This window comes from Varanus komodoensis, unplaced genomic scaffold (genome assembly GCF_004798865.1).
Source record: "Varanus komodoensis strain SLA01 unplaced genomic scaffold, ASM479886v1 scaffold8, whole genome shotgun sequence".
Lineage (NCBI taxonomy): Eukaryota > Metazoa > Chordata > Lepidosauria > Squamata > Varanidae > Varanus > Varanus komodoensis.
This window is the reverse complement of record NW_025336481.1, coordinates 19496738-19516734: the sequence shown is the minus strand read 5'-3', so window position 1 is coordinate 19516734 and position 19997 is coordinate 19496738. Positions and strand designations below refer to the sequence as shown.

The 19997-nt window shown below is 40.5% G+C and overlaps 1 protein-coding gene and 1 non-coding gene across 3 annotated transcripts; one reads left to right on the top strand and one right to left on the bottom strand.

Annotated features, from left to right (window-relative positions):
• Positions 1 to 3500: 3500 nt before the first annotated feature.
• On the bottom strand, positions 3501 to 3650 carry LOC123036528. Its single transcript, XR_006417156.1, has one exon. It is a non-coding gene; the product is annotated as a U12 minor spliceosomal RNA (small nuclear RNA).
• Positions 3651 to 3998: 348 nt separating this feature from the next.
• Positions 3999 to 19900, top strand: POLDIP3 (DNA polymerase delta interacting protein 3). Of its 2 annotated transcripts, none has more exons than XM_044455507.1 (9): positions 3999 to 4140; positions 7269 to 7656; positions 9311 to 9385; positions 12267 to 12362; positions 14673 to 14855; positions 14957 to 15034; positions 15844 to 15973; positions 17238 to 17304; positions 17805 to 19900. In XM_044455507.1, the coding sequence occupies exons 1-9, from the start codon at positions 4028 to 4030 to the stop codon at positions 17977 to 17979; spliced, it is 1305 nt and encodes a 434-aa protein (XP_044311442.1). In that variant the 5' UTR covers positions 3999 to 4027; the 3' UTR covers positions 17980 to 19900. The 2 variants fall into 2 exon arrangements, with proteins under 2 accessions (XP_044311442.1, XP_044311441.1); XM_044455506.1 differs by having other exon boundaries at positions 9308 to 9385.
• Positions 19901 to 19997: the final 97 nt, after the last annotated feature.

Here is a 19997-nt window from a genome sequence, read left to right as displayed (position 1 = left end):
ACTGCTCTTTAGAAGGACAGATTCTGAAGATGAAACTCAAATACTTTGACCACCTAATGAGAAGTAAGGACTCACTGGAGAAGAGCCTAATGCTGGGAACAACAGAGGGCCTAAGAAGAAGGGGATGGCAGAGAATGAGGTGGCTAGATGGAGTTACTGAAGCAGGCGTTATCTTAAGTGGCCTTTGGGGGATGGTGGAGGACAGGAAGGCCTGGAGGAATGTTGTCCATGGGGTCACAATGGGTCGGACACAACTTCACGACTAACAACAACAACGGTTTTGAAGCAAAATACCTCAGCTGTCCCTATTTCACCCTTTCTGTTTGGCTAAGATAAAAGTTATATAGATTTTGGGTACTATGATAAGGATTGGACTTTAAGTGTAGCAAAGAACTGAAATAACCTATTTCAGTTGTTAATTTGAGTTCTGCTATTCTGTATCAGCAGGCATGCCTTCTGTAATAAAATGATTTACAATGGATTCAGTATTAGTGGTCATACTTAAATAACCTCCCATTCTAATCTGATTTATTAGCATCCCACAAGAACATTGCATGAGAGATGATATGGGACAGCACTCCAAATAGCCCCCAGTTTTTTGCTAGGCAGTATCTGTTACTGCCAGAAGCAGTCAAGGTAGAAAGCTTGCACCAGAAGATGAGTCCTCTCAACTCAACAGCACTTGTCTACCTTCTGCTGTTCTCAGTCTGTTTTCTGCATTTATCAGTCAACATTCCATGCTGTCCCATTTTCTTTCATCATCATCCTTTTTCTGCCTTATCAGTATGTCTCTTATGAGACAATATGTCTCTTATCTTCCAGATTGTACAACAGAATTATGTACGTTTGGACAATGAATACAGAACCGATTTTTTTAGTTGCAGAGACACATCTTTGAACTCTTCCTCTTGATAATGGACTTTCATGGTTAAGACACGATCTGTTTCCTTGCTTCCTTAAAATCTCATTTGCCACCATGGAATGGCACTGTATTTGTGGCAGTCAGTTATTCTGAATCAGTAAGGCAAAAACATTCTGTAGATTATATTGGTTTTTAAAAAAATGTCTTTCCAGATATTTCTTGTACTTCTGTAATGCTCATTTCTACTAGTTGGGATGCAACAGTGTCTTTCTCTCAGTTTTCCTTTGTGCTGATAAATGCAAGAGGCTAGATGCATTTGAACCATACTGCTAGAAGCGAGCTTTAAAATACTCTGGACCAACAGACAGACGAGCGAGCCTTAGGTCAAATTAAGTCAGCCTTTCCCTAGAAGCAAAAACAGCAGCACTGAGGCTGTCAAAGTTCAGGCATATCATGGGAAGAAAATACTCACTGGAGAAGACAATAATGCTGGGGAAAGTTGAAGGCAGAAGATGAGGAAGATCAACCATCAGACGGATCAGTTCCATAAAGGGAACCACTCTTGAGAAGGGCTGTCAAGGACAGGATGCTTTGGAGGGCTTTCATTCATAGGATTGCTATAAGTTGAGAACAACAGTATATAACACAGCATCTTAGTCACTTGTAGTAAGTAAACTTGGACTGCACCTTTCCCTTTTATTAAGATGTGTTCAATAACCCCCAAATGTCATTAGACTCATTTGTCAACCCTCTTTTTACCTTAACTCCACATGTTAATTTATCATTAACAGCTATATTCCAGATTTCTTTATACCATTCACTTATTTGGATCCTGTTTCTCCTTCCAATCTTTGCTATTGCTAATCTTAATGCAATTACTAAATTTGTTATTAACTCTTAAATGTTCCATTTCTTTTCATACAATATTGACTAATGCAATTTCAAGTTCAGCTTCAATATTTGAATTCAATATTTTACTGATTTCCTTAAAAATCATTATCTGAAATGTCCGAATATTTGCACATTCCCACCACATATGGTCAAAAATCGGGTATGTAATTCCATATCTCCAACATAAATTGGAGTATTTATTATCCATATAGTATAGTTTTTCTGGTGTCAGGTACCATTTCTATATTAATTTATAAAAATGTTCTTGATTCTAGTTGACATGCTTTTAGTATTCCCTTATTTTTCCTTCCTTATCTATGTCCCTCTCTAAATCCATTTCCCATGAAAACTTGAGAAAATCATATTGGTCTTCCATGTCTAGTAAAATATTTTGAATCTCACTATTCCTCTTGTTTGCATCATGTCTTATGTTTACCTATATATAATGATCTCTTCAAATCTGGTAAGAACTCTACATGTACCATTTTTCATCTCATTGATATAAAGACTGTATTAGAACATCAAACTTGGAATAGCCTAGCAACCAAGTGGGAGTCTCTAATAGCAGAGCCCTGCTTTTCTCTTTTGCTTTACTAAGAGTTGAACTGCAAGGAGTGCAGTCCTATGCATGTTTAGACCAAAGAGATGTTCTGCAGCCCTTGGCAATCTCCAGCTAGCATTTGCCTAAATCGACAGTATCTAAATATGCAGAGATTGCCCCTGGGCAGCTCGGTGTGTGCTGCAGTTGCAATAAGCACCCATTCGTGCTTGATTCCCACCACCTTGCTGCAAAAAACACAACAGCACGTTCATATTTAAGGGCAAGCAAGGGTGGAAACTACAGAGACATGGCTTCTCATTATGTTGGAACCCAGCAAGCATAGCAAAGCTTGGTATATTTGTGCTGTGTGGAAGCACACACCACATGTTTCCTGTCATGTTGTTTGATCTTGATGGCTGACTTGTAGAAAGCCCAGCTATTTGTACCAACATGGGGACACTTTTTCTTGGAACAGGAATATAATGTGCTCGCTTGTGCTCTCTTTTCTCTCTCTTTCTCTGTCTATGAGAAAGAAAGTATTAATCTAGAAATGAGAGAAACGTATAAACTTATCCTCATTTAAGGCTAAGAGATTAGAGTAGAAATTTAAGAGTACTGAAACAGAAAAAATCCTACAATCCCCAGCATGCCTGCTGGAAGCAAGCTGGAAGCTATAGGACCTTTTTTTGGCTAAGTATGCACAGCCTTGTGCCCTTAATGCCCTAGTTTAACTGGAGGGTTGTAGAAGATTTTATAAAAGACAACTTACCTCCTTCCCACCCTATTCCAATGAAGCATTTTCAATAGGTATGTTAAACTGATGCTATTATACCAAGAATGAATTTGAACATGCTTCATAGCATATCTAGTTGTGGCTTCACCCTTACTCAACATCCAAGAAAGCAAAATGCAGCGGCAGTGGCCTAAACTGGACAGCAATGCTCTAAACCAAGAAAAAAGAAAATGCGTGCTTTGCACCACAGTGTATGAAATAATGTTCTTACATATTCCTCGTTCCTGCTGTAGAGAAAATAACCGCAAAACAATCGCGATAGAAATACTACTTGACAGTAAATTCTTCGAATTTCAAACATCACTACGGCAAGGTGCTAAACATAAAACGCTTTAACATCAGCGAGAATATGTAAATACAGCACGTAAGTAATTTACATACTCCATTATCTTTTAACTTTCTGAGCGGTTTGTCGGGCAGATCAAGGCACCCAGGCATCCCGCTAAGTAGGCGGGTCACCACAGGGACGACCTGTACCCGTTCAAAAATTCCTCTCACATTAGCAGTGAGGACCCGGGCGTCACCCCGGATCGTTATTTTCCTTACTCATAAGTTTAAGGCATAAAATACTCCTCCACCGAGCGGACGTGTTATTGAGTCCAACTACTTTACACATGAGGGTGAACAAGTAAAGGGAAAGATAAAAGGATCGTAGCAGTTCCAGAATAAAACTTGAAATACTCTTACATGTCTTACAGCTCACGAAAAAAGGGAAAAAAAGACGGATAAATGAAGAAAACACAACTTACGAGGTCCGGTGGTGTGCATGCAAATAGAAATCTTGCCGCAAGGAATTGTGGGAAGCTAGTTGCTGCCAGATTGCCAAAGCTCTAAACGCGCGTGCCCTATGATCTGAGTCGCGAGCAATTTGCAGTTGCGCGCGCAGGGGAGGAGGCAGAAGGAAGAGGGAGTAGCGTGAGACCGGAAGTAGTTGAGGCTCATGTCCGGGCTTCGGTCGTTGCGACTGATCTCCGGGCCTAGCGACAACATGGCGGACCTGTCTCTGGACGAGCTGATCAGGAAACGCGGCGTTAATGTGAATGGAAAAGGGAGGTGAGCTGAAGATGGTGGCTGGAATACAGAGTTCATGGGCTAGGGCTTTGGTATCATCGAGGGGTCCCCCGTCCGCCTCAGACTGGATCCGTGCCCTGTTCCGGGAGGTTCTGGACGAGAGCTGCACTCTGTGCTGTGATTGGCTCTCGCTCTTGTCAGTTTTAACCCACTGGAGCGTTCGGTTCTGTTGAACCATCCTGTGCTGCGAGGTGGCGTCGACAAAAGGAAGGAACCTCCAGAGTGGGGTGGGCCGCCCGAGCTCCCTGATACAAGGGCAGTATGTGGCACGAAGGCTACGGGGAAGGACTTAGTGTATGTGGGTCTGCATGGACAGCGTTTGCTCCTTCCGTCGGTCCAAACCAATGAATCTCTTAAGGGGAGGGGATAACGGCAGCCTCCGTTCCGTTTTCCCCATCCCCACATTAAGGTGTCGGGACTGACTTCTCCTGTTGCGAAGACTCCCTCACTTCATTTTAAGCATCGATGTTGGCAATTTGCCAGTAGGGGTGACCCAGTACACTTTGCTATTCTGTAATTCAAATGGTGTATCTTGCTCCTTAAGTTCTTGAGCTGCATCAATGGCAACCTGCAACAATGACCAGTGATTATTACCATGTTGCTTGTGTGCTTGAGCCAGCCTCACATCTACATCATTCAAAATGATACAGACCGTGCCTTTCATATTCAATAGCTCTCTGTTCCTAGCCTGTTATCCATTCTCTTTTCGTAGTCTCTTCATTATGTTATATTCTACTGCCTGTGCTCCTTTCTTCCTGCTCTCCAGTACAGGTTCCCCCACTCTTTGTCAGGCAGTCCCCCTTTTTATTCTACCTCAAGCACTCCGAGTACAATAGAATATTTCCTGAACCACATCTCATTTGCCCACTGCTATCCAAACCCTTTCTGTTTGTTGTTAGCTTCTACCTGCTTAGTAGTAAGAAAGTGTGCTTTCCTTGCTTCTGTTATCACTGCTCAATATTTTAGACAGCTCCACAAGGAACTCAGTGTCACTTAGAAAGTTCTCCTCCTCCTCTCCATTTTATCCTCATAACAACAGCACTCTGAAGTTGGTTAGGCTGAGAGGGTTAGGGTCACTTGGTGAGCTTCATGGTTGATTGAAGTCCAAGTCCAACATTCTGCACCCTACTGAATCCTCAACTGTCCTGTATCCAAGCTTTCATGTATATGCTTGCTGTTCTGCATATATTATGGGTGTCAGTATGCTGTTCACTGATTGTAATGAACAATAGTGTGTGGTAAATAATGGCATAGTATGTGGTAAATAATTTAATAAGTCTGTACATTAGGTATTAACTATAAATTAATGTACGAGGAAAAACTTGCAATAATGTACAGCATTTGGGTGATCTTAATTCCCTGAGCTGGGTTGGATGCTTCTAGGGTTCTGTAGTCCTCCTAGGTAATTGCTCTTTTATAAGAGTCATTTTTGAACAGTCTTGTTGTGTATTTGGGGTAACAAACAGCAATTAGTTAAAGTTTTCATACAGAGATCTTGTTCCCAAGAATGCTATAGCATGGGCAGTCATAGATAAGTGATATCATAGAGCAATATGCTTCATGGCATGATATTCAAATAACTTCTCACCTTCTGCTTATCTGCTGTAAAAACCGGAACGTACAAATTTTTAGCTATTGGCTCTGCACAGGACTGACCAAATACCTCACATTCCTAAATGTCAGCATCAGAATACTATACTCCCAAGTGAACAGTCATCTACTATAAAAATAAGAGATACATACTTGATGAGTACAAATTTCTGTGTTGTTCAGCATTCTGTTCACATAGTGGTCAGCCTATGGGGATCCCACAAGTAAGAGATTGGTGTAATAGTAGTTTCTTACTTATATTCTCTAGCAACTGGTATGCAGAGGTATATTGCCTCTGATACTGAAAGTAATAGAAGTCTTTATGAATAGTAGTCCTTGATGGACTTACTTTCCCGAATTTAACTAATTCCCCTTTAAAATTGTCCAAGTTGGTGGTAATCAGTACATTTTGTGACAGCAGTTTCATAGTTTAGCTATATGAAGTACTCCTATTTTTCTGTCACAAAAAGTCCACTACTCTATATCCTTGGGTGCTTCTGGGTTTAGAGAGGAAGGTAAACTTCTGCTTTCCCTTTTTCTACATCATGCATAATTTTATACACCTCTGCTGTGCTCTTGGTTTTTTTTCTAAGCTAATAAGCCTCAAGTGTTGCAACATCTCCTCATGGTCCAGCCCTTCATAATTTTGTTTTCTGCACCTTTTCCAATATCACACTATCCTTTTTTGAAATGTATGCAGTATTCCAGCTGTGGCTGCACCATAGAGTATGATCCTAGCACTTCTGTTTTTTATTCAACCTTTTCACATCACCTGTTTACTGAATTCATGTTTTCATTGAGCTGTCTATGACAATCCTGATCAGTCACCTTTTCTTCAGCTCTGATTTCATATTATTTTAACTTGTCTAATTTCCCATAATTTTGGCACATTGCATTGTAGCATGGACCAGACATGTTACAGACAACATGTTACAGCTTCAGTGAGCTATGGGGCCCCTAGGCACCATTTTGCAAATCAAACACTTCTGGGAATTGTCATGTCATGCAAACCAGGCATGCCTGAGATATGTGAGGGTCATTGACCTTCACAGAACCCATGCTCACCAAATATGCATGACACAAGAGCTTCCAAGTAGCAATTGCATATTCAAAATTGTAGCAACACACTCTGCATCCTCACCACTGGGCCATTATGTCATGCAAACAGCTCCACAATCTGCAAGGACAAAAGCTGGCTCAGAAATCTAAAATTCAAAGTTTGGGAGTCAGGAGAGACAAAGAGTTCACTCCTGTTTCAGCTTTGTGTCTCAGGAAAACAAGCATTCTTGCAAGTTACTTGTGTAATACTGGATTAGGTTGGTGTCTGTTTCACTTGTCTTGGCTTTCTCTACTCTTCTGTTATTAACATTGACCTCAGAATGTAAAGTTGTTCAGTTGCAGTCAACATCTGAGTCTGGAATTCATCCTCTACCTACCCACTGTCAGTGGGGTGGAGCTGTTCTGTTAGTTGTTTCTAAGTTGTTAGATGTTGCAGCTAACACTTGACATTTCTGTTCCAGACTGAACACCAGGCCAGTATTTGGAGGTATCAGATCTCGCATTGGAGTCCAACAAACTTTTCTAAGCAGGCCAACACCAAGTGTTGGCTTCCAGCGGACATTTGATGCACGTCAAAAGATTGGCCTTACTGATGCCCGACACAAAATTGGCGTGAAAGATGCCCGGGAGAAACTGCTTCAGAAAGATGCTAGGTTTAAAATCAAAGGGAAAGTGCAGGATGCACGGGAGATGCTGAATTCCCGAAAGCAGCAAAGTGTCGAAAAGGTAACCAAAGTTGTTGATGCCAGAGAGAAAATTAGTTTGAAAAGGAGCGCCCCAGCTACAACCACAGTGAACACTGTTGTGGAAACTGCAGTTCCTGCCATGAAGATCACAAAAACAATTCAGGTAGGTTATGATTACCACCCCTGCAGTTCCTGTCTGTCTGTAAGTAACTGCATGGTGAGATGGTTCCATGTATTTCAAGAAAGACCGCTGGGAAAAAGCATTAATGTAATGTCATCATAGTAATGGAAGACAAACTCATGCATGTAAATTCTGGATTTATTTTGTTTCCTAATCTGAGCTTTAATGAATAGATACCATAGTTTAACTTGCTGAATATTACTTTTGCAAGGTGAAACAATGCATGTACTTCTATACAGACTTTTAGACCAATCAAATAATATCTCAGAGGTGTAGTCTCAATTGTTTATCCGTAGGTCAGATCCTGGGGAATTCTATTCACCTTACTGAAATAATGTTTAGAAAATTTCAGCAGTGGAACTATTGGTAGTTTTCAGCTATTTTTACATATATACAGGAATTTACATTTATTATTATATGTAAATACTTTATTTGCATACATGATACTATAATTTCTAGTGTATTTCCCTCTTGGATATGGTGTAGGAAAGCTTGTATGAAGCTCAAATTTAACTGTTATGTTCAGTGAATAAAACAGTGCTTTTACAGGTTTGACATGTCTGTGCTACCTGCCTACCTTACTCAAATGTGCTATGGAAGTCGGAGAGTTTAGAAGTTATTCTGTGCTTCTAGTTGCAAGATAACTGCTGCTTCAGTCATGAAGTACAGACTGTTGCACAATAAGTCTGCCCCCTAGATCACAAAGTTGAATTGTACACCTGTTTATAGCTTTCTCACATAGAAATCTATATTGTGCATACAGAGTTTTGTGTTTGCATATGTGTGTGTAAGAATGCTTTGCTAAGCATCTTATTTCTGCCTGCTAGTGTAGAAAGAAGCCTACCCATTTTTATCTTTCCCCTTCAGCTCAGTTGATTGAGAGAGTGGAAGTATACTGACTTCATTTTGCCACTATACCTGCCAGGCACTCTGAACTTAACATACTTGGCAGGCACAGAGACAAACCATGTACTTAATTTTGCACCTTTCATAAACGAAAATGAGAGGTGCGGCAACTGCAGAGAGAAAACATGGCACTGAAAGCAGCTATTGCAGTTAAATTTTCTGCTTAAATAAAATAATCTGCTGAATTTCTAAAATGTCTGATTATAGTATCTTGCACAGTGTTTTAATTTATCCTTCCAGCAAAAGTTGCAAATATTGTAAGAGAGTGTAATAAACAGATGTTGAACCTCAGGCCCCTGGACCAAATTTGGTCCACTTGGTGTCCCAGTTCAGCTAGCTGGGGTTTCATAGTTGTTCAGTTTTAGTGATGTTGTCCTTCTGTTCTAAAAAGTTGAAATGTCTCTCCTAAGGCTTAATTACTAGTAGTAAAACCTTTAAGCTGAACTATATGGATATTTTGGCCTTATCCCCTTCTGCCTCTGCCCTATCCATCAGTGGAAGGTAGCCCTTGAAGGTTTTCCTGAGATGGAGTCTGGCTGTTGATCTGAAAACTGAATGGCCATGTTGTAGCTTTCAAGCCTTGATATGTTACAGAATTTAGCGATCCATGTGTTACTAGGACCATTGAACAAGAGCATCTCATTTCTTCATAACCTCTAATAAATTAAGGCCAGGAGGTAATACATTCTGTTACTAATGTCTTTCTTCTCCCCCACTCCCATCACAGCAGAAGACTACAACTTCATCACATACTCACCCTGCAGGTATGAAGGTCAACATTGTAAATAATCACACACACAAACAGGTACGTTTTATTCAGTAGCAAAATGGGAGATGCAGTTGTTGTAAAATGCTAGTAAGCTGGGAACATTAAATGTTTTTATGAGTTTGGCTATAGAAATTACTTAACACTTTAATTTTGAGGGGACATCTTAGGATGTCATGGCTTTCCTTATGACTATAGGACTGTCCCAATGTGTCATTGGCCCAACACATCTAGCAAGGCATATTCATCCAGGCATGGGGAGCGAGACCTGAAGACAGCAGACTTTGATTCAGTCTCTTTGTTCCTGTCAGCTCATCTCCTGTTGAGGTTACCAGACCGCTGGTAACTCTTCCCCTCTGCAATAGTGGGGGACCTTATAACATGGTCCACCCACAGAGACCAATGGATTCATATGCTTTCTGGACGAGTTGTGGGTGGGAGGTTAACGGATACAGCTAGCCCTAGTCAGGTGAAGCCCTAGTCAGTCTGTGGAATACAGGGATGAGCTCTGTGGTTGACACATTCACACACAGATAGCCTCTTTGTAGTAAAGCTCATCGAACTCCATGGTGTGCCCTGAAGCTGAGAGTGATGAAACAGAATAGGAGACTGAGTGCAGATGGAGGAAAACTCTAGTGGATGTAATCAGACTGCTTGGGGGCAGCAAGGGTGGCAAAGAAACAGCATCTCAATGCCTCTGTTTGATCCTCTGTCTCTTGCTTAGTGGAGCTTTTTAAGGTATCCAGGGCCTATTGCATGCTGGCCCTGAGAACACTGTAGACCTGTCTGAAGCCTACTGAAACATTTTGTCGTGAGGTCGTAACTCACGTCTCCAATTAACTCACACAGCAGCCAGTGGTGAAGCTAAAGACTTTTATTGCTATTCACTACAAGATTTACGATGTGACTGATAAGCTCTAATAACAGGCCCCTTTCAGTTTAGTTGCTCCTTCCTTTCTGAGCTACCTCAGGAGACCACATGGCATCAGACCTTCCTGTCTCGCCTTTCCGTTCGTGGGTGGGACAGACTTCTGTCCTGTCATCCGCCTTAAAGTCCTCCTAATTTGGGCATTTGCCAAATTCCCCGTCATGTCTTCTTGTTCTCCTGAACTCTGCTCAGCAGCTTCAGAGTCAGGGGGCGGGGGGCAACTTGTTCAGGCAGCTCAGAGCTAGGATGAGAGGAAGCTACTCTTTCAGACACCTCCCCATCAGTCTGCGGGGAGGCTATTCGCTGAGGGGCTAAGGGGTCAGGCTGTGGAGAGGTTTCTTGCTCAGCAGTCTCAGAGTCAGGCTGCAGAGGGGCCGTCTGGGCACTGGGCCTCAAATATAAGTCCCCTTTTTCTAATGCTTGACTCTCACTGTTAGCTCCTGTCTCTTCCTCACGAGTAGATGTCTCTGTCGAGCCATCAGGCATGACATTTTTGCTGGGCAATTCCAAGATAAAATCTCTTAAATCTGCTGGGACTTAAAATCTGATGTTACAGCATTTAAATCAGGTGAGGTTCCCAGAGCACAACAGGTTCAGTTTTCTTGGATGGGTTCTAGTTTGTACAGCTCAAGGACACTGACAGGGCTTGAATAATCACTCCTGTACTCATGCATCCACTACCCAGTGGATTTTTGCCCCCTTATAACAACTAGCAGAAAGGTAAAAGCCAGAATGCTCTCTTCTCCCACACATTTAATGGAATTTAACTGTAGCAGTTTTGTATTAAAATTGTTTTCAGCCCATTAAATGGTTTTAAATGTTGCATACTGGAAAAAATTATCTCATTTTTGCTATATTGTGGTTTACATTTTACAAATTATTGTGAACCACCCAGAGACCTTTGGCTGTTGGGCAAAATAATAATTAAGTACTAAAATTCCACACCAGCTGTGGTCTTGATCCTGCTTGTTATTTCCTCCCCCTCCCCACACAGCTGCCATCTGCATTTCAAAAGCCATGCATGTTTAATACCAAGGCCATTAAATGCCACAATTAAGTTGGCCCTTAGAATTTAAACTATAGGATCAGTGAGCAGCATTTGAGAAAGTTGTCATGGGCTTGTGAATGACATTTGGCATTATTCACTTGTACTATTTTGGAGTCTTTCAACAACCACTGAGTGAGATAAGAAGTCCTTTTTGTGTTTAAACATTTTCATAAAATGCAGCAAATGTCCCTCCTGTGCTTTGCTGAGATATCTGTTCAGAAAATCCAGTGGACCAGTAAGTGTCACAGTAGTGAAACAGGTGCTTATGTTCTCAGAGTTGTCAAGATATGAGAACCAAACGGAAGAATTTAACAGTTTATCGCATGCCATACAGAACACCCATTTCATACCAACAACTTGGGCTGGATTTGACATTTTTGTTTTCTCCCACATTCAAATTGTTTAACTCTCAAGTTCTTTCAATTCTGTAGATTTCCAAAAAGAAACATGCAGATTTTTATACATTTATCAAAAACAAACCAAACTGAAATTCTTACCATCTTCACCAAACAATTTCAATAGATACTTATTTCCAGCGTGGAAAACACCCTGTTGTAACTACCTGCCTGCTATATAGCTGTTACAGATGAAGAAGTTGTCAGCAAAATGAGGTGGCAGCCTTAATTTGGCACAACAAACATAGTTTAATATCCAGACAATATTTAGACAAAAGACAATCATTTAGAGGTTGAATACTTCAAAGCCCTGGCATTGGATTGATGGATCTTTTGTTTCTCCCACATTCAATTTTGCTTAAATCTGTCCTATTTAAGAAGAAAACAGCAAATAAGTTAATTATAATAATTATTATTATAATAATTTATATAATAATAAATTATTAAAATAGTGATGGGTAGTAATTTTGTTCAGCTACCAACAACCAAAAATGTCAAATCAGCCACCTGAAATTATAAGTTACTTAGTTGTTTTCTACCTGTTTTTAGTGCCTGTATGATGCAGAAGATGATGATGAAACTGTTTCTCCCCTTCCTAACAAACAGATGAAGATTACCACCACAAATAGTTTTCTGCAAAGTGCGGTAAGTGGTCTGCTTTAGTGGTCTTGCCTTCTCCACCCTACCCAATGAACATGTAGAGATGGACATGCTCATACTCTGTGTTCACACTGAATAAATACTGATAACAGTTTTATGGCACTTATATTAGTTTTGAAGTTTGTATCTATGATGTCTCCTCTCTGTTCCCTTATAATTCTGTTCCAAACAACACTGCTCCAGACAGAGTGACAGTACCCTATATTTCTGGCATAAAATGTAGTCTTTTGTCTTTAGGTATACAGTTAGTTTATCTCCTTATTGTTTGAACAAGCCAGTAATTGAATTCTTCTCTTCGCACTGAGTCTAGATTTTGTTGTAGTGTAAACGTATTCTGGTGGCATCAGCATTCTGATGGACAAAAAACACATGGAAAACCAATATGAAACCTGCACCACTATAATTTGGGAAGTATCATTACTTAAACACCTGAAACTAGTTTTTGTATGTGTGTATGTATTTATGTCCTGTCTGTTCCCAGTGATTGGGACTCAAGGTGGCTCACAATATTAAAAACTTAATTAAAAAGTCATGAAAGATCTGTTTCTTATTCCAAACTTGTTAGGATCTACATGGTAGTTAGCATCTTGTTTGCAATGGTTAAATGTGCTTTGCAGGTCACTCGCAGAATGATCCCTCTTAATTCACTGTTGCCTCCATAAGCCAGAGGCCTGGAAGGAATATGTCCTTTGATTGAATAGACTTTGTTTACTTGGATTTCCAAAAGGCTTTTGACAAAGTCCTCAGCAAAGACTCCTGAGCAGACTAAGCACTCATGGAATAAAAGGAGGGAGGAGGGAGTTCTCTTATGGATCACTAAGTGGATAAAGAACAGTAGACAGAGGGTGGAAATAAATGGCAGTTCTCCCGAATGGAGGGATGTAATCAGTGGAATTCCACATAGTTCTGTATTGGGAATTACGCTTTTCAGCCTATTCATAAATGAACTGGAATTAAGAGTAAGCAGTGAGGTGGCCAAGTTTGCTGATGACACCAAACTATATTACCATTCGCTTTAGCTACATTGTTGCAAAACCAAGTTGAACATTGTTGCAAAACCCACTGCTAAAGTGGGTCTTTGTTTCAAATCCACGTTTGAAATGGTAGTTTTGCATTTTATTACTCTGCCTTGTTTAGAAGTGCCGCATCTGTTGTTCTCCGGCCTTCTCACTTGAAATATATAACATATTCTAAACTTCTATAGTATTTTCATTAGTGGAGCTTGCAAAAGTTTTGCCTGAATAATTGGTCCTGTGAGGCGCAATCCTACCAGGATTCTGATAAGCCCTGAACTCAGAGGCTTATGGGCATCCTATAGAGTGGGAGAAGAAGCAGAAACAATCTTTGCTTTCCTGTCCTTCTGCTTTGTATTGCCACTAAATTGACTTTTTTGCCTGCCTATTCCGGAGCAACTTGGAGAGAGAAGGAGAAAAGGACTGGACAGCAATTACAGTGCCACTTATCTTGCCCTTCTCAGTCTCTTCCCTACCTCTTAAAATATTCCTTTAAAGTTTCCCTGACTTGAGAGCAGTTGGTGCAGTTCTTTCTGGCTCAGCAGCAGGAGAAGTAGGGCAGAGTTCCGATACCCAGCTCTGAGGATGGAGTGCAATCTCCAGCCCCAGATCTGAGACTTCTGAAAAGTACTCTGGTCTCTCAGAAGCTGTATAGAGGTCGTAGGGTTGCTCCTCCCTTCCTTCCTTCCTTCCTTCCTTCCTTCCTTCCTTCCTTCCTTCCTTCCTTCAGGTACTTGATTCTGTAGTTGACTTTTTGAAATTTTTAGCAGTATTTTAACACTACTTGTTATTAGAAGGCTGCTGAATTTGGCTACTCCATTATACTAAATTATACCACATTAATTTAATATCCTAAAGTTGACAAGCAGTTCTGCTGGATACGCTGTACTCCACTAACTATAATGCTACTGCAGTATTTCTGGGGGCGGGAATCCCTGTTCCATTCTATCTTAAAACTTGAAATATGCTATTTCTATGAAAAATACAAAACTGTTTCACCTTTCAGAATGCAAGTCTTTCAAAATGCAAGTACTTCAGAGCCAGATTACCATTATCTTGCTTAAACAAATATCAGAGGGAATTTTCTAATACATCCTGGAATGCATTAGCTGACCACCAGTAGGTGGTTGAATAGCTACAAGTCTTTCCTACATCACATTGGCTTTGGTTCCTTGGATTGAACCTTTCTGGGATAAGAATTTGTGCTGATTGACTACTGCAGCTTTAAGCAGCGATTCTGGCACTTGCAACATCCAAGGATTTTTATTCACTGTTTATGTAGGCTGGGCTCAGTGGCAACAAGTTCTCTTTATCAAAGACAGTTCCCCTCACAAAAGTGGTCCAGAATGATGCCTATACAGCACCCCCAGCTCCACCCTCCCCTATCCGGACAAAGGCCCTAACAAACATGTCCCGAACTCTGGTGACCAAGGAAGAGCCTCCTAAAGAGCCAGCACCAGTTGAGGTGAGTCAGTAACAGAAAAGAAATCCTGCTTATTTCAGTCTTGTGTTTTTCTGTTGTACCTCCTTCAACTATCTCCATGTGACCTGACCTTGTCTTTGCAGTTGGCTTTCAGCCCATTAGAAGGTACTAAGATGACTGTGAATAATTTGCATCCTCGAGTTACAGAGGAGGACATTGTTGTGAGTACTGTATATTGCTGAGTTTGGGGATTACTATGTTTCCATGTTGTTCCTAGTGGGTAAAATAGCATGGGTCCTGTGCTTTCTCTGGAGAGTCTGGGAGCTTTTAGCTGGCTACAGTATGAGCCTACCTACCTGTCTGCATAAGTTCCAAGTGCTCCAGCTATGTTCAGGCAACTGAATGTTTTATAGACAGGAAGTATATAAGACATATAACTGTTTAGTAGTTGGACGGGATATAAAAGCTTTAAATAAGTAAGTAGACCAGCATGTCCAAGGAGAACATGTGCCTAAACTTGTTTTTTTCTGGAAGGTCTAGAATAAAGTGTTTAAACTTGACATAGTGGGAAGGTTTCTAAAGTTTATGGAAGCTGGAACACTGCACAGACAATGCTTTGATAACAGCTGTACTGGCACCTATTTTTGCTCCCTCCTTAACTTCTTATTCCCCCTTTGATTCTTGCTGGAAAAACATTGAGAACTTTGGATTCTTAAAGTGTGGCTTTGGATATACTAGAGTTCCCACTTTTACAGATAAATGTGACATTAGGAATGTAAGAACTGTATACAGTGCACAAATAATTACTGGAATTTGCTGCCAAACAATGAGATGATGACTGCTGGCTTAAATGGCTTTTAAAAGGGCATAAGCATATTAATAGAGAATGGTTCTATTAACTCTGAAAAGCTACATAGAGTGTCCATGTTCAGAAGCCAACTACCTAAAGATATCTGTTAGAAACAGAAAATCTGCTGCACCAGAGTACAGCTCTGTGATCAAAACCTACTACATTTTACCCATTCCACAGGAGTTGTTCTGTGTGTGTGGTGCCCTGAAGCGTGCCCGTCTAGTACATCCTGGAATGGCTGAAGTGGTGTTTGTGAAAAAGGAAGATGCTATCACTGCATATAAGAAATATAACAACAGATGCCTCGACGGTAAGAGTGAGCCTCATGTACAAGGCAGAGGTATTTTGCTCCATTGAAGATCTTAGATAGTGCTGCAAATGTATGTTCTATTACTGGGAAGCCAAGAAAAGTTGTTATTTGCTACTCCTGCAAATAATTATTTGCTCATAGTTCACAAGGACTATTACTGTAGCAGAGATCTGGCATACAGCCTCAGAAATTGCATAGAATGGGCAGAGGTGGTGCAGTCACACAGAGAGATATGAACTTGACCTATAAAAGCTGAGTACACAACAAATGTCTGAGAATGAACGTCATTGAGAACTGATGGAAAATTCAGTGTTCCAGAGTTTGTGCAACTAGTTGTTGCCATTGTCCATAAAAGATGCTTTCAGAATAGAGAGATAACAGGGATGCATGGAACTAAACCCTCCAGTGCCTGCTGGTTATCTACCTGCCAGATCTCGCTCCATTTAAGTTCACTGGTACCAAAGGGTTCATCACTTCCTCCATGCACACTCTTTCTCATTCTTTAAATTTTACCCTGCCCACCTACTGTTTATCCAATTGGAACAGACAAATTTGCTGCTGTAATACATAGTTTGGTGCTCAGATTAAAGCGATGCTAGCTGCAACTGAAGTTAGTTTGAATTTATTCCAGTTAGAACTGGCCAGTTGTCCATCTTCTGTGGTACTCTGTGTTCTTACAGTACTACCAAGATGCTACAGGGTCAGCTGTCTCTTAGGTGAATTGTTTTACTGATTTCTGTTTTAAGAGTCAATTTTTCATTTCTATTATTACAAATATAACCAGCAATTATGCTGTATTTCAAACATTTTTGGGAAACCAACGTTTATTGAATGTAATGCTTTGTCATAATGTTACTTTTTCTAAAACAACTTATATTAAAATAAATTATATATAAGTACAAAAATTTGTTAATGAAGTGTTTCAGCTAATTATTTACCTTCCTGTTACAAAAAGGCAAAGGTTTTTTGTATGTAAGTACTTCTGCCACTGAATAAAAGTGATCTAATGAATGCAAGATATATGATTTGCATTGCTTTACCTGCACAGTCCCATTTGAAATGGATCAGCCAAGTTCCATTTGGTTTAGATGAACACTTATTGCTGATTGCCCTCTTGCTTCTTGAAATGGTTGTGGTTGTGGCATAGAAGGAAAAATGGCCTAACACCCATAATAAGAGTGATTGAATATAGTACAGTACCTGAATCCATAGATTTACATCTTTCTAAATTATAAGTTTAATTCCATTTGTTTCTCTCTGCCAGGCCAACCAATGAAATGTAATCTTCATTTAAATGGAAATATCATCACATCAGACCAACCCATCTTACTGTAAGTGTTTATGGGCTTGTATTCAGAAAACTGTACTGAGAGATTTGACTCTGGGCAAGATGCCATAGAATTCTTGCACACAAGCCAGGTAGTAAAGTAAGATTTGCTGAAATGGGGATTGAAGCCTCTCTACCCATTTCTTCTGTTAAAATATCTCTTAACAGCTACACAGATTTTCAACAGCATGCACCACTGCTGCACTTCCAGCTAAACATGACAGTATGTTTCTCCCAGCCCATCAGCTTGATAACTATTGGTTTGACAATGCCATTTTATCCTTCAGCATCTGTAGGTAGTTGAGTTTCCTGAGGTTCCCTGTATTGTTCTCCCTTTTCCTCTCCTTGCCTTTGTACAGTGTAAAAATGCTTAAAGGTATTCTTAGCTGAAGCTTGCTATCCATTGCTATCAATGGAAATTGTTGAAATGAGTAAACTCAGTGTTTGACTCAGAGTTTCTTCTGTGAAGAGGTTAAATACTGTCTCTCTTGACATTCTTCCTAGTCGACTGAGTGACACCCCTTCAGTGAGGAAGGAAGGTGAACCACGTCGAACAAGCACAGGAGCTTCATCAAATCCACAAGCCGAAGTGGATCCTGATACTATCTTGAAGGCTCTTTTCAAATCCTCGGGTACCTCCACCTCTGTGCAGCCTACAGAGTTCAAAATCAAACTTTGAGAAGTGGAGGCAAAGAGTGGACTGGAAAATTTGTTGAGTGTGGGAAATGGGGAGACAAGTACGGAGACACAAATTGTGTTTGACCGTACTGAAATCTTTGTTTTTCTACAATTACTACCTTCCTGTACAGTAGTGTTCTCCCTAATGTGTGTTCTGTTTTCATAGTTGGAGTTTTTGTCCGCATATTTCTAATGGAATAATCTTCCCTTCCTCCAGTGAGATATGTATTGCCAAGCTTAGACCATGTAACTCCTTCCTTTGCCCCCACCAGTCAACCCCCAGGCAGTATCTAGGTGGTAAAACCTGAGAAAGGGTGTGAAAAGTATCTTTTAGGGCTTTCATCCTTTGAATAAGAGAGTCCCTTTTGCTTTTTACTGATGATAAACTACATTTCATTTCAATGCAACTACATCTGGGGCTTAGGCCAGGTATAATACTCTATCCCCGTGCATTTGATAAGGCTAGCTGTTCTAACATTCTAAAATTAGTGAAGGAGAAGCCACAAATATTGTTCATCTAGTAGCTGATGGAAAGGATGGTAAAGGCAATGGGAATATGTACAGGTATAGGAATATAGTATATCCTATACTTTATCTCTTTCATTATACCATGGTGATAAATTGCTAGTGTATTGCTGAGGAATTGGCCCTAGCAGTGGTATGAACTTGAGTCCAGCTTGTTTCACAGATGCATGCTCTCTCCATGAGAATGCATGGGCTTTGTCTGGACAACTATACAATGTTTCTCTTCATTTTCTAGCATCTATATTATGCTGATCCCTAGCCTTTTACAATGAAATTGTATATTAGGGAGGAAAACATTTCTAGTTTCTCCCAGTTTTATTTAATAGAAAGGAGGGCAAACTACCACTCTCACATGGTGTTTTACAAGCATTTAAGTGAGCAGAGGCCCTTGGTTTGCCAGTCTTCATAAAACTGCAATCACGTCTATGTTATGCTGCACCTGGACCTTACTGAGCAATAGTGGCACCACAGCAGATTACATTGATGGACCTGTTGGAGCTATTCCAACAGCATCTCTCACAGTTTTCCTCTATGACCTTCCCTCATCCTTCAACAAAGGTTACTTACTGTAGTTGGAGGTTGGTCTAGACACAAATAATACGACAGACAAACCCCACCATCTGCTTTTAAGAAATTATCAATAGCAATAGCTTCACCTTTCAGCTCTGAACTGTGCTTGGGCAAAATGCTGCTGCCATGCAGCCGTGTTGCATATTTTTCTGTACTGAAAAGTGGTGAATAGCTTTGTGTTGATACAGAGGGGCATCTACATACCAGAACAGAAAGGGAGGTGGGAAACACAAGGGGGTTCCTCTAGAAAAGCTGGGATGATGCAGTTGTCCATGTTGAACTTTCTTTGACAGGCCCATCTTTGCTTAGAAACAAAGACCACCCTTTTGCTAGCACCATGTTAACCCAGTGGTGAAAATGGAAAACTGGCAGTTGTAGTTACTTGATACTAAATCAAAAGACTGACAGCTCCGGACTGTGCTTGAGGGCTTCAGTTTTTATTCTTTCAGCTGTAAGATATAAGCAATTCTGTAAAATCTTGTAGAAACTTCTGTTCAATTGATTCTACTTTCCTGTTTTTCATTTTGTAACATCTCTTAGTTTGATCTAGGATGGTCACACCAGTTACGCCATGCTGTAACCCTTCCCAACTCAGAAGGAGTTCTATTCCTGGTGGGAGTTGTTAATCTGGATTACAAATTCCGGACTGATCATAATTTCACCATTACTGGGAAAATGTGGTTGTGAACTGCAGATACTTTTTTGTGTGCAGAACTGCTACTCCCTGTACCCATGTTTCATTAGCAGCAGTGGTTGGTTACAGGGGAAGGGAAGGTTGGGGCTGGAGGACACTATGTATGTTTCTGAATAAACATTTGTTATACTGAGATGATTTTCCCCCGTTTCTTTAACACTAGAAAGAAATCAACAAATAAGGCAGTGGAGCAGGGTTACTGACTTTGAAGGAATTAACATTTGACCAAA

Bases quoted from the DNA above. Each gene is read 5' to 3' on its own strand.
- POLDIP3 (XM_044455506.1), top strand. From the start codon at position 4,028: ATGTCCGGGCTTCGGTCGTTGCGACTGATCTCCGGGCCTAGCGACAAC. The intron at 14,856-14,956 runs GTGAGTCAGTAA...TTGTCTTTGCAG, and splicing joins AAGAGCCAGCACCAGTTGAG to TTGGCTTTCAGCCCATTAGA. The intron at 15,974-17,237 runs GTAAGAGTGAGC...TCTCTCTGCCAG, and splicing joins TAACAACAGATGCCTCGACG to GCCAACCAATGAAATGTAAT.